Here is a 15,498-nt window from a genome sequence, read left to right on the forward strand (position 1 = left end):
ATGAATTGATTGGAGGCAAATGAATCTGTTATCAATCACCGGCTTCTACCTCCGCTGCTAAGCTTCGGACGATAGCCTCCGAATTTTAAATCTCTAAATATCCTCACCTGTCAAGCCTCTCTAAGCAAAACATCGCCAAAATGGGAGACCTACCACATTTCAGTGACCAGATAGGCAGTTTCAGCCTGTCCTCAATTCACTCAGCCGACCCAGCTTACACCCCTCTTCTCTACCGTCTCCGTGAAGAAACCTTCCAGAACCGCACAATCCAAATCAGACATGGCTCATACCTAAGACGCTTCACACGAGATGATTCACTGAATATCCCCGCTTCCCTCAAAGTAAATTCTGGCATAGACCTCGATAAGTTTATGCGCCGCTACGGATTGACCGGCTGTGTTGTCGTGCAAAACAATGCTCTTCGTCTTGAAGAGTATCGACATGGAAATTCAAAGGGTTCTAGGAATGATGTACAGTCTTGTACCAAGTCTGTGGTCTCTACAGCGTTGGCCATTGCTCAGCAGGAAGGAAAACTATCTGTTAATGATCCTGTGTCTCTTCATGTCGAGGAGTTGAAGGGAACTGCTTGGGCTGACGTCCCACTCCTTGCACTATCATGCATGTCCTCGGGAGTCGTTGAACAGTCTGAAGATGAAAGACCTGCTGATGTTCCGAACCCTATGTATGCAACGGAGCTTTATCCTCAGACCGACCCGGAAGCCGTTCTCAACTGGCTCAAAATCGCGAGGAAGGTAGCTGAGCCTTGGGAGGAGTTTCACTACTACAACCCAAACTACTACGTGCTGTCAACAGCTATATCTCGTGCTACGAAAGAGCCACTTGACGAGTATATCTCACGCACGATATGGGAACCTGCAGGTATGCAGTACGATGGTTATATAAGGACCACTGCAGCAGGTCACGTCGATGGCCATGGCGGTCTATCTGCCACTTTAACCGACATGGCCCGTCTTGGCTGCTTCATCCTAGATGGAATGAAAGAAGAAGGGAAGGGACCTAATGTACCTCCGGGTTGGTTTAAGGATATATCAAACGCCAAATTCAGTGTTGGACCTAGAGCCTTGCATCCCGATAACTTTGTATCCAACTTTGGTTACGAAAGCGGCTGGTGGACGACTGGTAGAGGCGGCAAGGAGTATCAAATGGGTGATGACCGTGCTTTTGCGGCTATTGGCATGTATGGCCAAGCTATTTATATCGTACCCGGCTTAGATGCCGTGATTGCTATCCAGTCAGGATATCCGGAGCATGAGTTGGATCTGTTTACTAAGAACGCAGAGCTTGCAACAGAAATTCTGAAAGTTCTGAGAAAACAAAATTATAGTTAGGGGTATGCAAGCAAATTTCTCTCTAATAGAGTTATACTTTGCAACTGTTCACTCAACTGACTAGAAGTTGATTTTTCTCATGCTACTGACAGGACTATATTCGAAATATACTCTAGAGTATGCAGAAAAGCTTATATGATTCCATATATATAAAGGGAATCGCTTGATGTTTCATTCTTGCTCTTAAACACGAACGAATATCACTACGATTTTAAAGAGCGACCGACCTCTTATCAGCCACTCAAAAATAATGTCTTTGCATAACTATGGTATATCCCGTGAGGATAGAGCTGAGGTGGCAGTTGCTCGCAAAGGATGGGATGACTTCTTTAAGAGAATCGAAATAGAAAATCAGTACCAGTATGTGCCGGGCTCCTCTTCTATCAAGATATCTTCTAGTGTCCCGCCTAGCCTGAGCAACTCTGATTCGTCTACTCCCGAGAGTGACATGGCTCGATCTGAAGGGAAAAGGAAGTCATCTGCCTTCGAAAGTCGCATAGCTCAATCCGAACGAAAAGCAAAACGAGCCAAGAGAGCCGATACACCTATCTCGAGCTGTAACGAGGAAGAGCGTGCCTCCGAAAACTTCGATGATCCGACAAAGTTTTGCCCAGAAAGATGCCTCTTCTGCGTCCGAATCTTCAAAACCTTTGACCAAAACCTGAATCACATGAAATATGGGCACAGATTTATCATCCCGGTTGAAGGTGGTCTGAGTCCTCGCGCTATGCCACCTGTGGCCCTGATTCATTATCTACACCTCAAAAAGAACAACGACCCCCCGGCTCTATTGGAGGCACTCTGCGGACTCAAGAGAGAGTCTACATCAGAACGATTTTCTCACGCTCTAAACAGAGCTTTAGACCGCCGGGAACAGGGTGATTTCATTGAGGAGTACCGTCGCATGTTTCAGACCGGAAGTAAAATCTTGCATCACCGAGAGGCAATTATCAATGATCCTGTCCTGGGGAATCGGTATTTCAGTGGAAAAGGGATATAGAGGAAGAAGCGGAACGGTCAAGAAAATGGTTCAAGGGAAAGGCTGATGGGCCGCCCGAGTACAACCTCTAGGCGGTCTCAGAGCTGGGTAGGAGTCCTCGGATTACTTCTCAAAAGCCTTTTATCAAAGTTTTATGCGTTTGTTTCAGGAACATGTTATGTGGTTTAGGTACTCAAGATACAGCTGAGTGGAGTTTCGCCAGCCTGTTGTCGATAGCGTTGTCAATAATGCACTTTAACATTCACTAGTTAAATGAAGTGGCGTATACCCTCCTATTCTGGCTTGAAATCAAAAGAGAATGTCGTCCATTCTTATCCTCGCCAAGATGTCCTTCTCCTGTTCTCACTCCAATTTTATTCCTCTATAGGTGGGCTCCAGCCTTATCATTCGTTACTCAATCCGTTCTTTTCAATGCGCTCCAACGTTTTAGTCTCAATGGCCTTTGCCCTTGGCGCAGCAGCAGGTCCATGCAAGCCAAGTGCTTCTGGTAAGTTCTGCAAAGGCATGACCTTTTGGTAAACCCGTATGCTCACATCAGCGACTTAATCACCGTTGGCTCGTCAATTTCGTTAGAACCTTCTGAGGCGTCCACCCTGTCTGTGACTTCGTCAGCCGACTCTAGCTCTCTTCAGCCGACGAGCCTCTCTGTCACGGAATCGGTATCTACAACAACTGACGCCGCCACTGTTGACATCACATCTTCCGTCACGTCAGATGCAGCGACATCATCCACCATTGCTCCAACCTCGACCTCCTCTCCAGTCCTGGGAGCCTTCAACGCAATCGCTCAAGGCGGTGGTGCAAGCAATACACCAGCCAGACTCCCCCAACCACAGTATGTCACCATAACGTTGGGCGAGGACAATCCTTCGGGTGTAGGAGCAGGTGTATTTTCCATCGAAGCAGGCACAGGAGCCCTCTTTGTCGACGGCTCCAAAATTTGTGGCATTTACAGCGGCTCACAGTCAGCTCTGGTTTATAGTTGCAGTACGCCGCTCCGGACAAACGAGGCGCCCATCACCTGCGAGCAGGGACAGACAGATGGAGGTGCTCTGAAATGTAGTGCATCAATGATGGATTGTATCGAAGATTTTAACGATGATAATGATCCCGTCTGCTATCCTACTGGGGGTGTCTGGACACAATTCATGGGATTTCAACTCTTTAGCAATTATTTCCTTCTTCGTATAGGTTCTCAGGCTGCAGCTACAGGATCATACGTACCCATCAGCCTTATTATTCAAGCTCTTTAGATAGTATTATAAGTGGATAGTAATAATAGAAACCCCTGTATGTATCTTAACCGACATAAGAACTAGGTATCGTTATCTTCTATTTTGCGCAGGCGAACTGCGGATTTATGCAAGAGCGTAAGTAGCACTCCCGCCATAAATACTACCGTGGATCCGCAGGATCCCATCATAGGTGGATATAGTGAACCACCACTCATGCTTAAGCATGATTACACCAGGCATGAACTCAGGTAGTTGAAGTCTTGACTTATGTGGCTCATGAGTGTTTGATGTAGAAACTCTTGTGTTCGCGAGGGAGACATTGATTGACTAACAAGCAAAGATATCTATCTATCTAGTTCCTGAACAAAGCTTGTGGAAGCCCGCTTTATCGATCCCGCGTCTTGAAAATCTACATGATAAAAGGTATAAACCGAGCTGTCTTTGCATGCCATGCCTCCCACCCTTCACCAAAGGCTCCTTTCAACATCTTTTCCTCTTCACACACTCGTTTCCATACGACATATAAAATAAGTGATGAAACAGGCGCAAGCAGCCCCATCATCCAGGAACAGAAGGTATCATAAAACACCGACGGAATCCAGCAACTCATAGCTCCATCTAATCGTCCAAGAAGTGCCAGATTGGAAAAAATAAGGATGACAACACCGGTATAGCTTGGATGTTGAACATATCTGTATATACCCGTCGTCTTCAAATGGTCCGGCTCCTTGAGCGCAAAGGTAAAGTTTTTACCCAAAGACGCATACGGGATTAACCGTAAAGGGACACCCGCGCAGAAGATCAACGCCAAGGGTATCGTTGTTGCCTTGGACCATGTTATGAGGTCTGTGTTCAATCCGGGAGAGGCTGGAATGTCCGGATAGCGCAAGGCAAGCCCAGCACTCTGCAACGCTAACAAACCCCACGGAGCTAGCGCAACTTTGGTTGAGTGTTTCTTTGTCAGGAACAAGCCACGCACCGAGTCTCCCGTTGAAGGCGTAGAATGATCGCTGGGATTGGGTGGTGATAGAGCGATGTAGTTTCCGTAGATTGAACCTAGTATGGCAGCTGCCAACGAGGTTTGAGCGAATGAAGCCATTGAGGTTGTGACGTTTTCCAGTGGATGTTGAATTGAAGACAGAAAGAGAGACAAAGACATGGAAGTGGATAGGAATGACGATGGCTTGTTGAAGCTAAGGCACGCGGATGGATGCGAACTAGTCTTCGGTAGCTCAAACACTAGCAGTCACTGCACGTGACAGACGTTGCAATGAAGTGATGGAGAAGAAGCTAGACGGGATTGCATCGAGATCTACGTCAAGGAATTAGCTCCTGCTGGAGATGAAGGTTTCACAAGAGAATGCAGAGATTGCTGGTGATACTACCGACTCGATACTGTATGAAAGATGCAAGATGCAGAACCAACAGATAGAATAAGGCAGCCAAGACTCATCAATCACCTTACATGGATGCATGCTATTTCCAGTATCAATGGTTATCAATTATAAGGTTCAATCCGATCGTATTTGGTGTCAAACATCAACGCATTTATGAACTGATGTCTTTTCAACACCAACCAATTGAGTTTTATTATCCAGAAGCATTCTAGAAATAGGAACGTCATGTTTCTCCATCGGCTAACTTAACTGTCTTGTCTCAGCGAAAACGGACTCTACAAGATTGAAGTACCCGAGGTCAAGGAACGGCAATGAAGCTTTTATGATCCCCTTCTCCACTTGCATACATGAGTTACGTCGATCCTGGATTTGTGGCGACGCATGCAAATCGATCGACCCGTTCTAGACTCTGTCACATTTTTGCCCTTGCTCCAGTACCCGTTGCTTTTGCTCTCAGACTCCCCCTAGAATAGCTTAGCTGCAGTGGAAATTCAGGGCTCCTTAGTGCCTGCCGAACCCAAAGCCAGTGCCGTAGAGTAAACCAACCAGTCCCCGGTCTTCGGCGTTCGCCCGTGCCCCCCCTTCGTATTGTGGCAAAACCTTTTGGACCTCAGCTCTTTCCCTCTTCCACCCAATAACGAAGTTTGCCGTTGAGAAAGAAAAAAACGTTTTAGAAATGAGAAGAGAGGGAATTACTTGATCCATTCTCTTCTTTCATTCCCGCACAACATCTCTGGTGTGAGTGCCTAGCCTCGATTGGTACTGAGAATGGCCATTCCAGCAGAGTATATCCAGGTGCCTAGGAAAAGCGTCGTCTCTGAAGCTACGAGGGAACGGGAGACCTTTAGGTGAGCCATCTCTGATATCTGTCAAAGTGAGCGAGTGTCTAATTGATATTCAGATTTGATGACTCACTCTTTACAAATGTTCGCTTCAATGACTCTGGATGCCCAATCCCAAGTACTGAGCTCGTCACAAGCTCAGATGTGATCTTCACGGCCCTCGCCAGGCTAGCAGCCTCTCAAACTGGCGCCGCTAAAGCGATGATCTCTTTGTTTGACCAGACTCACCAGTACATCATCGCCGAAGCATCAGCCACTACGCCTCTTATTCCGAACCTAGGATATGACGGCCACCAAGAGACTCTCTGGCACTGCGGAACAGCAATTCCTCGTTCACACAGCGCTTGTGAAAGCACTTTATGCTCGGATGATCCTCCCGAGTCTGGACCGGATGGGTTCAGAGCTACGGTTGAATTGCCGGTTGTTGTCGTTGACGATGTGACGACTGATCCGGAATACTCGGCTAAGCCATACTGTCGACCTGGTGGTGCGGCGCGATTTTATGCTGCTGTGCCGATTCGGACGGATCGGGGTGTTAATATTGGTGTTATTTGCGTTATTGATACGAAACCTGCTCTTCCTTGGGACAAGAGGCTTTCGAGGATGATGAGAGAGCTTTCGAGGGCTGTGACTGAGCACCTTCAGACTATCAGCCTGAAGAGTACTCAGCGGCGCAGTGAGAAGAAAGCCATGGGCCTGACTACTTTTGTTGAGGTTAACACACAATCCACACCTCTAACGAATGCTCAACGGGAGCATGACGCGCGAGTTGACAGCCTTCCCAAATCCCGGAAGCCCAAGATTGAGGACGTGGAGAGTGCTTTGGGAGATATGAATATCAATCCCTCCACAGACACTGATACCGAATTGACGAGCGGTCAGGATAAGTGTAACGGTACAGTGCAACCAAATTTGGTTGAATTTTCTGTCTACAAAGATACACAGCGCGTACTTGAGACGCCGTGGGAAGTCTTCTGTAAAGCAGCTCGCATCGTCAAAGACTCTATCGAAACCGATGGATGCCTTTTCCTTAACGCCGACATGCTTGAATTCTCTTCGGGTGCTTCCACCGAGTGGATGGACGACGATATGGCGATTCGGAGGCCCTCAACCTTTACTTACAACGACAGCGAAGATACTTGTACGACCGGCTCATCCGAGGATCGGCCACGACCATCATGCCAAGCACTTGGATCTTCGGAGATGGATCCATTGAACGGCCAACAGAGTGCTCGCGTTTCACTTCCTCAAGCCCTTCTCGCTCGCATGATTCGTCGATACCCTAAGGGCCATATCTTCAACTTTGACGCCAACGGAGAGCTGCAGGTTGATGAACTATCCGATGAATCGAATCACCGCGCTTTGACAAATGGTAGCCAAGACGATAGTCACTCTTGGGGCTACGTACCCAACAAACAAGAAAACAGGCTCCGCATTCAAGAGCGAGAAGCGACTATTCTTCGCGAAGCTTTCCCAGGATCTCGAAGCGTGGCTTTCGTTCCCATCTGGGATTTGCGCAAGAAGCGCTGGTCCGCTGGTGGCTTCATCTACACTTGCAACATCAAACGCGCTTTCAATATCGATCTGGATCTTAGCTATCTTAGAGCTCTGGGCATGCTTGCTGCGGCTGAGGCCTTCAAGTTGGAGACTTTGGCTTCGGATAAGGCCAAGACTGATGCTTTAGGTTCATTGTCTCATGAGTTGAGATCACCACTTCATGGTGCTGTTCTCAGCGTTGAGTTGCTTAACGATACAGAACTTACTATCCCACAACAGAACATTGTTAGGACGATCGAGACATGTTGCCGAACTCTTTCGGATACGATCGACCATCTTCTCGAATACTCGAAGGTCAACAAGCCTCTACCACAGGAAGGTGCCCAGAACCAAGCCGATGGGTTTGGCCTCACTAGATCCTCCACTTTTGGAGGTTCTGCGAAGTCATCGAGAAAGGTCGTCCAGCTTGATGTTCTGGCCGAAGAGGTTTTGGAGAGTGTATATGCTGGCTTCAACTTCCAGCATGTTTCACTAGCCCAAGCAGCCCAGGCTACGAGACCACCACCTCGACGTCCAGGACACACGTCCATTCGCCGAATGGATACCATGCAAGCTATCGAGGATCTCCGTGCGCCAGCAAAGGACAAAGGAAACGTCGAGACGAAGATTGGGGACGTAGAAATATTCTTGGTCATCGACTCACGACCATCTTGGGGACTCTACACACAGCCTGGACCCGTGCGCCGTATTATCATGAACCTCTTCGGCAACTCGCTTAAGTATACGAACACCGGACTGATTCGTGTATCTTTGGAACAAACAAGCGCTTTGGGCAACGACGATAACGATTGTTGGGTCACGATCACTGTTTCGGACACAGGAATAGGCATGAGCGACGACTTCTTGCAGAACGGACTCTTCAAGCCCTTCTCTCAGGAGAATCATCTATCACCCGGTACTGGTCTTGGACTGAGTTTCGTCAAGCAAATAACAGCACAGTTCGGAGGCCATATTTCCGTCAAGAGTCGAACTGGGAAGGGAACGACAGTGACAGTCAGACTACCAATGAAACTGGGCGATGACTGCCACAAGGGCGTCTGTGAAGTTCGACAACACGAGCAGGAATTTGAGGCTCAAACAGATAAACTTCGTGGATTACGTGTCAAGGTTGTCGATTTCGGACAAAACGAGGGTGGTTCTTCAGGGAAGAAGATCGAGTCGCCATGTCAGCTTGTGAAGAACATGTGCAAGGATTGGCTTGGCATGCAAGTCAACACTGGCTTCGAGACGCCATGTTTGATGCCAGATCTTGCGATTTGGTCCGAAGAAGGCTTTGAAAGACCTTATGATACAAAGGATACTATGCCTGATGTTCCGAATATTGTGCTCTGCGCGAATGCCCTTACAGCTCATCAGTATGCTTCAGGGGGCAAGACTACACCACGGCCGGGTGTATTTGAATTTATTTCCCAGCCGTAAGTCCCCTTATACATGGTACAAATACTTTGAACTAACCGTCCGTCTAGGCTCGGTCCTCGAAAACTTGCAAAGGCATGCTCACTGGCCTTATACCGCTGGACGGTAGCCCAAACCTCCGCCAATACACCGACGTCTACAACCATAAACCAAGACTCCCTCACCGTCCCTAACAACACCACTACTTCCATCACTCATCCATCATCCCCTTTTCCCCTCAGCGCCGACGAAACCCCCACGCAATCAACGCAAAGCTACTTCCGCCAACCTGAATTCCTCCTTGTCGACGACAACTTCATCAACTTGAAGATCCTCTCTTCTTACATGAAAAAGCTCAACCAGCCCTACCAAACTGCCAGCGACGGCCTCCAAGCCGTGACAGCGTACGAGGCTGACCCTGGTCGGTACACCTGTGTCCTAATGGATATATCCATGCCTGTCATGGACGGATTCGAAGCAACACGTAGGATCCGCGCTTTTGAAACGGCACAGGGACTGAGGCCGGCTTTGATATTAGCGTTGACAGGTTTAGCCTCTGAGGAGGCGCAGAGAGAGGCAGAGGTTAGTGGGTTGGATTTATTCTTGACAAAGCCAGTGAGGTTGAAGGAGTTGGGACCGATTTTGAGGGCGAAGGGCGTTTTGGAGGAGGAGTCGAACTTGGGATAGATATATTATTGAAAGGCAGGGACAGGATAAAAGCGATTTAATGTTTGAATAGAATGATATGATGGATATAATAGATGATAATGAGATAAGATTGAAACTATACTCTTCGACTCAAAAGTGCTCCTCTCGTAACTTGAAGCTGAGATATGCAAGCGCTATTCCTCGACCATCGCCCCAGGACATGATACAGTTGGGCCTATCGGAATATTCATGATGGCACCCAGAATTCACTGCAATCTTAACTCACCAACGTCCTTCCCGACCCATCGCAACAGCTCGGACTGATCCAAATAGGTTTGGTTTTTTCCACTTCATTTCACTGCAATTTTAACCTCACTCATGCCCTTCATCCTCTCAATACCGAACTGTCAATCTCATTGGACTTGTGTTACATGCACTAGTAGTTGTCTAGTCTAGTTGAGTCACCGGCTTCACTGCAAATTTAATCCCCTCCCCTGACTTACCAGCGGCGACTCTCCATCCATGTTAGGCTACGCCTCCAGTAAGATGCTGCGCCACATCGTCTTTTTGCCTACACTGCAATTTTAACCCTCCCCAGGCTCTGGACTGCAATGGAGAAAACGTCCAGATTCAGTATCATTCCAATTTAAGTTGCCGAAATCTCTAAACCATTAGCTGGAATGTCATATTAACAACACACCAAAACAGCTGATGAGCACATGAGCATAATATGCACTGCCTTTAACTCGCTGTTGTCTTTGGAAATATACCGCTTTATTGTGCTTACGGATAGTGAATAGCCTCACAGCAGTTTCAACACTTGACGTGGCAGTGACTCTTCCGTAAGCCGGGACGCGTAATAGAGGCTGTACTTTCATCTTCTATGAATCTGTTATCTCCAAAACGCAGATAGGGGCCGTACTACACTGCGGCTTTGATTATCTTTCAAGTCGGTTCACATATCCTGAGCGTGGCAGTGCTTCTTCCGTAAACTAGGACGCGTAACAGAGGCTGTACTTCACTGCAATCTTAACCCTCTCCCAGACCTCCTCTTTGAACTTGAGCTCTATTGTCCGATAGACTTGTAAATACGTCGCTAAAGCCTGGAGGATAGTCTGTTGAAATTTCACTACAATCCTTGCACTTCCCAGACGCAAATGTTATGCTGCTGATTCAATCGTTTTAACTCATTTAACTCGGATGTTCACTGCAATTTCAACTCTCTCTGGGACCTTCTTCTTAGCTTCATAGGTTTCTAGATAAAATCTAATGGCTTATGTATCAGTTCTACAGTGTGATAAAGCGGTTATCAGCTTGCACTGCAAGGCCTGCTCTTGAACTTCTTTGCTGATCCTCTCAAGCGGATTATTTCAATTATAGTTTTATCTGATTGGTTACCTGCTCTTAGAATGCTAAGGTAACAGGCACACACATAGTTTTACTTGTTTAAGACATATACCACGTTGTCATGTCAATAGATACCGGGAGCACAATCACGGCGAATCTGTGACCGTTCCGGAGAATATCACTAATCATTTATCAGTCACATTGTGAAACTTCAACTAACCTCCAAACCAACCCCTCCTCTATTGAAAAGTCGCAAGTCGTTGTCTTTAGGGAAGTTCACTGCAATTTTAACCCGCACCCAACACCTCCAGCTGCAAGGTTTCTGCGGAACAGGACCAGTACCGTTTTTGCACTGCAATATTAGCCTCCGTCCAGGCTCGATTTCATGTATCATCATACCACAGAGCTGGAACAAAGTTCTCTCTCTTCAAGTGTATGTTCTCCTGATGCCTCGATCTTGAAACTCACTTCCATCAGTCAAGTCCTTCCCATCTTACACAATACATAGCATCAGTTTCATCACGCATGACTGAGTCAACATCAACCGACATCCTTAAACCAACACTCTTCAAACTCATACATGAGAGGTGAGAATTATATATATTAGGTATCAACTCAAAATCACACGCACGCTCCCATCAACCCATCTCCATTGCACATAAGATGCAGCACAGCTATCCAAAAGATTCGCTAAAAATGATAACAGAAAATGCAACTCCTCGTACAATAAAGCATATAAACAGATAGATGTTTTGCCCGGTAAAACGCCTCGCCGCTTCATATCCGTGAACCCTTGGTATCTTCAACATGGACCCAATAAGCGCCAGACCATAGTCTCTTTTGGATGTTTTGTCCTTGTCCTCCTCTTTCTGTGGTATCCTGTTTTTGTTGGTTTGTGTGGTACTGTTATTTGTTTTTGTTCACGCTAGTCGGATGTGTGGTTCCGTCACTTCGCTTGCATGCCTGCTCAACATCCATGTTGGACCCTGCATATCCGCATTCCTACTGTCGATGGGGAGTCTCCTTAAAGCGCTTCACCCAATGGTGTCGGACGCGACTAGGCATCTTGCAGAAGACCATGGCCTTGCATTCATTGATGAGCACGCCCTCGGAGATCTTGACCTGCAGATCCAGATCTTCGTCGGCAAAGTCGCGGAAGAATATGTCCAGCGCTTCCTCCTGCCAGCGTAGCACGTTTCGTGCCCGAACAGCTTCAACAATCTCCTCCATCGCGGCCCCATTGCCGTTGGAGATGCCCTGGCTATCAGCCTGCGATGGAGAGGCAGCACTCGGGCCCTCTCGCACGGCCATGGGCAGCATGGAAGAGTTGAGAACGGAAGCGGTGAGGGCGCGAGAGCCATCGTTCGATGAAGTGCGGCGACGCTTACCAGGCGACTCGGGAGCTGCAGACTGCAGAGGTATAGTAGTAGTCGGCGGCGAAGGTTCAAACATAACAGGAGTACTCGTGCTTGGCAGCTGTCGCTTACGGCTCTGTGTGATGGTCTCGTCGGGCGGGGTAAGAGCATTCGCGTTTGCTACGGTCGGGGGTCCTCGAGGAGGAATCGTCGTCGAAGTGGGTCGCTGCTGCGTCGCTGAGCCGGTGGAGGAGGTCGTGGGTGTTTGGGTCAACATAGGTCGAGAGTTCGGACTCTCAAGACCAGGAGGTCGCGGGGGAGGATCGCTTTGAAGATTGAGTATACCCGTTCCCGGCATATCGGGGTCGTCGCTGATGGGACCGTCTGTTCGCCGTCTAGGCTTCATTATACGCTTGGGTGCGCCACCGGATCCGATGACGTCTGGATAGAGAACCTCCATGAAATCTTCGTGATCAAAGGGTCGACCACGCAGAGCCCTAGAAAGGGGTTCCCTCTACTTCAAGTCAGTACGTGCTTGACGAAGTTGTATGCCGCCGGCTCTTATGAGCGTTGACCGATAACGCTCCCCCCCTCAATCCCATCGCGACCGTGCAAAGAAATGTATTACCTCTATATGCGCAGCCCACGCCTCCTCAGTAGCCGTCACCGTCCTCGAAACAGGATTATACACAAATTCGGGATCCTCACGCAGACCGCGCCATAACCGAAACCGCTTCCTCGCATTGTCGCTCTTGTTGATCAGATGGCTCTTGGCAGGGTAGGCGCCGTGACTCTCCTGCAGGGCGACGGCGGCGCGCTCCCAGGCTTCGGCCTTGAAGGACGAGTTCTCGCGAAGACCAAGCTGAACACTCTCGCAAAGGCTTCGGAAAAATGTTGCTTCGTATGCGGGAGTCCAGCTGAAGCGCGGCGCTCTTCTATCGCGGTCGACACGGGCTGGGGGCTGACCATCGGGGCCGAGGATTTCGGCGTCTTCGTCGGACATTTTAAAAAGGGTAACTCAAAAAAGAAGGAGGGTTTGGAAATGAAACGGATGAAATAAAAAGTCAAGTCAAAGCCCCCTCGTGACGGAGGCTGAAGCCGAAGCAAATGCTCCAACAATGGGGGGGATTTGTCGGTAGATACTGGGTCAGGTCAAGGACGACATGACATTTGGATTAGATTAAACGTTCAGCCCTGAATCGAATCTGATTGTGAATATTGAGTCGGGTCTGAGGGTCCGGTCTAGCCTCTTTCTCATCTGTTGTCCCAGTCGGGACTCGGCCGGGCGGTGAGTTTGCAGGGTGGGGAATGAAAAAGGTCACCTGGACCACTGGGAATTTCACTGTAGCTGTAGCTTGTACTCGTACTCTTGCAGCACAACATTTGCGTCACGTGCCTTTATTTGCGATGATAATCATTCGAAATAGGGGATCTTCAGGCCTTATTTAATTGTTTAAACGTCCAAAACGATAGCCAAATCATGATATCATCCTGACCTGGATTAAACAACATCACCGGAACTTTTGCTCCAGGCTTCTTTTGACATCTGATGGACAGGGGTACGCTGTAGCTGAGGCTCAACTCCCCGAGAAATCTCCATCATTATTGGCCTGACAGTTGTAGCTCTTGTTTTTTAATTGCAGGGTTTGTCCTCACACCAGACTCTCCAATGTTAATGATCAACTAATTCAATGCGTTTTTTCGTATTATTCTGCTTTGGCAGACTCTGGGCGTACGATTCAGGGTCCATTGTTTAATTCGCGGTGATAAGACTCATAGAATTATGGAGATGTTCCCACTGAAATGGAGCTTCCATCCCGACAGGAAATGCGATGTAGCCGCGGTTAACGCTTAATTACGTCGATGCTTATTTATGACAATCTCGAATTCACTCGATCTGCCAAGAAGCACTTTGCGTCATTCATTTCCGAGATATCAAAATAAATAGTCTAATCAATTGTGGTTGAAGAGTAGGTAAGGAACATTGCTTCATAGATCTCGGACTACTGAGTCGCGGGAGACAATTAATTAAAAGGCAATCACAGAAGCTTAAAGAGAAAAGAGAAGAACAAAGGCAGCAACACCTGCACCAACAACTCCCAAGGCTCTGCCTGCAGCTCCCGATACTACAACAGGGTGTTCACCTCCAACATCTATGAAACGTTAGCTTCGTTCATTTATCAAGGAAATCGCATGTGGTAAACTTACCGGGATAATAGCTATCCGCATCAGCTGTGGAAGTTGGCTTAACAGCTGAGTGGAATCCGTTGTTCTCATTAGGCTTGGGCATGGGAGCAGGCATGGGTTCTCCTTCGGGCTTCTTGGCAGGAACAGGTTCATCGGGATAGCTGGGTTTGTTCTCAGGCTTGTAGCCGCTGTCAGGCTTCGAACCGGCGTCGTAGTCGGAGCCCTTGTGCTCAGGCCCGTTGTCGTAGTCGGAGCCCTTGTGCTCAGGCCCGTTGTCGTAGTCGGAGCCCTTGTGCTCAGGCCCGTTGTCGTAGTCAGAACCCTTGTGCTCAGATCCGTTGTCGTAGTCAGAGCCGTTGTCATAATCATCACCCTTGCTAGGCTTGCCAGCAGGGGGCATGGCAGTCGGGTGAGCAACATTGTTGTCGTAAGGACGATCCGTCACAGGGTACGTGATAGTCGCAGTGACAGGCTCAGGACCACAAGTAGTACAGGTCTGAACATCATACGTGAACCCAAACGGAATAGAGTGCGAGTCCATAGTTGGCTTGGCTTCCATGCCCTTGTATCTCTCCGTGATGACATACTCTTGATCACAAAGACCAGTATCGCAGAAACACTGGAAGGAAGTAGTGTACGCAACAGTCTGGACACAAGTAGGGCAGCCACAAGACTCGCAGTTGGGAGCGTCAACTTCAACGATGATAGCTCCTCCAGTGACGCCTGGCTTGTGAATAGTAGCCGTGGCACCGGTGACCACGGGCGCAGGAGCTAGCCCATCACGAGTGAAGCATTGCGTGATGGTAGCAGTACGGGTTTCGTATTGAACATCGTCAGCTGCCTTCACGAGAGTGAAGAGCGCTGGGAGAATGAGAGACTTGAAAGACATGCTTAAAGAGCGTGGGTTGGTTTAACCAATGTAAAAGAACGAGTGACTGAACAAGAAGTGCAGAGATAGATGTAAGGTAAAGGCAGAAGAGACAGAATTTATAAAAGAGTCTGAGAAATGAGCCCCTTGTTGCAAATACCTGTCAGTCCAAGTAGCCGGTAACAAGGGGTAATTTTGATCCTCATACCTTGGCGGCCGACTCGTACCATGTGGCTGGCTGTTGTAAACCAAGCTCATTTAAAACATCAAGACCTGCATATGCTGTTATAACCGCGAGATGTCTTTCATCAATCGACA

General features: G+C 48.2%; 7 protein-coding genes across 7 annotated transcripts; 4 read left to right on the top strand and 3 right to left on the bottom strand.

The window, feature by feature from the left end:
* The first annotated feature begins 47 nt into the window (after positions 1-47).
* Positions 48-1,467, top strand: B0J16DRAFT_333665 (beta-lactamase/transpeptidase-like protein). Its single transcript, XM_046126855.1, has one exon. The coding sequence runs from the start codon at positions 141-143 to the stop codon at positions 1,347-1,349; it is 1,209 nt and encodes a 402-aa protein (XP_045986640.1). The 5' UTR covers positions 48-140; the 3' UTR covers positions 1,350-1,467.
* A 132-nt stretch (positions 1,468-1,599) lies between these two features.
* B0J16DRAFT_394707 (uncharacterized protein) lies at positions 1,600-2,527 on the top strand (the record flags this gene model as incomplete). The annotated part of the gene is made up of 1 exon (XM_046132147.1): positions 1,600-2,527. One exon carries the CDS (start codon positions 1,600-1,602, stop codon positions 2,347-2,349), a length of 750 nt encoding a protein of 249 aa, XP_045986641.1. The 3' UTR covers positions 2,350-2,527.
* Positions 2,528-2,707: 180 nt separating this feature from the next.
* B0J16DRAFT_411418 (uncharacterized protein) lies at positions 2,708-3,602 on the top strand (the record flags this gene model as incomplete). Its single annotated transcript, XM_046133229.1, has 2 exons — positions 2,708-2,836; positions 2,962-3,602. Exons 1-2 carry the CDS (start codon positions 2,761-2,763, stop codon positions 3,600-3,602), a joined length of 717 nt encoding a protein of 238 aa, XP_045986642.1. The 5' UTR covers positions 2,708-2,760.
* A 273-nt stretch (positions 3,603-3,875) lies between these two features.
* On the bottom strand, positions 3,876-4,770 carry B0J16DRAFT_333668 (uncharacterized protein). The gene has a single exon (XM_046126856.1). It carries the CDS (start codon positions 4,741-4,743, stop codon positions 3,994-3,996), a length of 750 nt encoding a protein of 249 aa, XP_045986643.1. The 5' UTR covers positions 4,744-4,770; the 3' UTR covers positions 3,876-3,993.
* An 857-nt stretch (positions 4,771-5,627) lies between these two features.
* B0J16DRAFT_411419 (uncharacterized protein) lies at positions 5,628-9,552 on the top strand. The gene is made up of 3 exons (XM_046133230.1): positions 5,628-5,829; positions 5,883-8,795; positions 8,847-9,552. The coding sequence occupies exons 1-3, from the start codon at positions 5,750-5,752 to the stop codon at positions 9,460-9,462; spliced, it is 3,609 nt and encodes a 1,202-aa protein (XP_045986644.1). The 5' UTR covers positions 5,628-5,749; the 3' UTR covers positions 9,463-9,552.
* A 2,109-nt stretch (positions 9,553-11,661) lies between these two features.
* Positions 11,662-13,341, bottom strand: B0J16DRAFT_65674 (Myb/SANT-like DNA-binding domain-containing protein). The gene is made up of 2 exons (XM_046134240.1): positions 12,754-13,341; positions 11,662-12,639 (listed from the first exon to the last, which is right to left on the bottom strand). The coding sequence occupies exons 1-2, from the start codon at positions 13,126-13,128 to the stop codon at positions 11,773-11,775; spliced, it is 1,242 nt and encodes a 413-aa protein (XP_045986645.1). The 5' UTR covers positions 13,129-13,341; the 3' UTR covers positions 11,662-11,772.
* A 611-nt stretch (positions 13,342-13,952) lies between these two features.
* Positions 13,953-15,244, bottom strand: B0J16DRAFT_333672 (uncharacterized protein). The gene is made up of 2 exons (XM_046126857.1): positions 14,334-15,244; positions 13,953-14,278 (listed from the first exon to the last, which is right to left on the bottom strand). Exons 1-2 carry the CDS (start codon positions 15,199-15,201, stop codon positions 14,175-14,177), a joined length of 972 nt encoding a protein of 323 aa, XP_045986646.1. The 5' UTR covers positions 15,202-15,244; the 3' UTR covers positions 13,953-14,174.
* Between the last annotated feature and the right edge of the window lie 254 nt (positions 15,245-15,498).

Source organism: Fusarium flagelliforme, assembly GCF_020744385.1.
Source record: "Fusarium flagelliforme strain FIESC 12 MPI-CAGE-AA-0113 chromosome Unknown B0J16scaffold_2, whole genome shotgun sequence".
In the NCBI taxonomy this organism is placed as follows: domain Eukaryota; kingdom Fungi; phylum Ascomycota; class Sordariomycetes; order Hypocreales; family Nectriaceae; genus Fusarium; species Fusarium flagelliforme.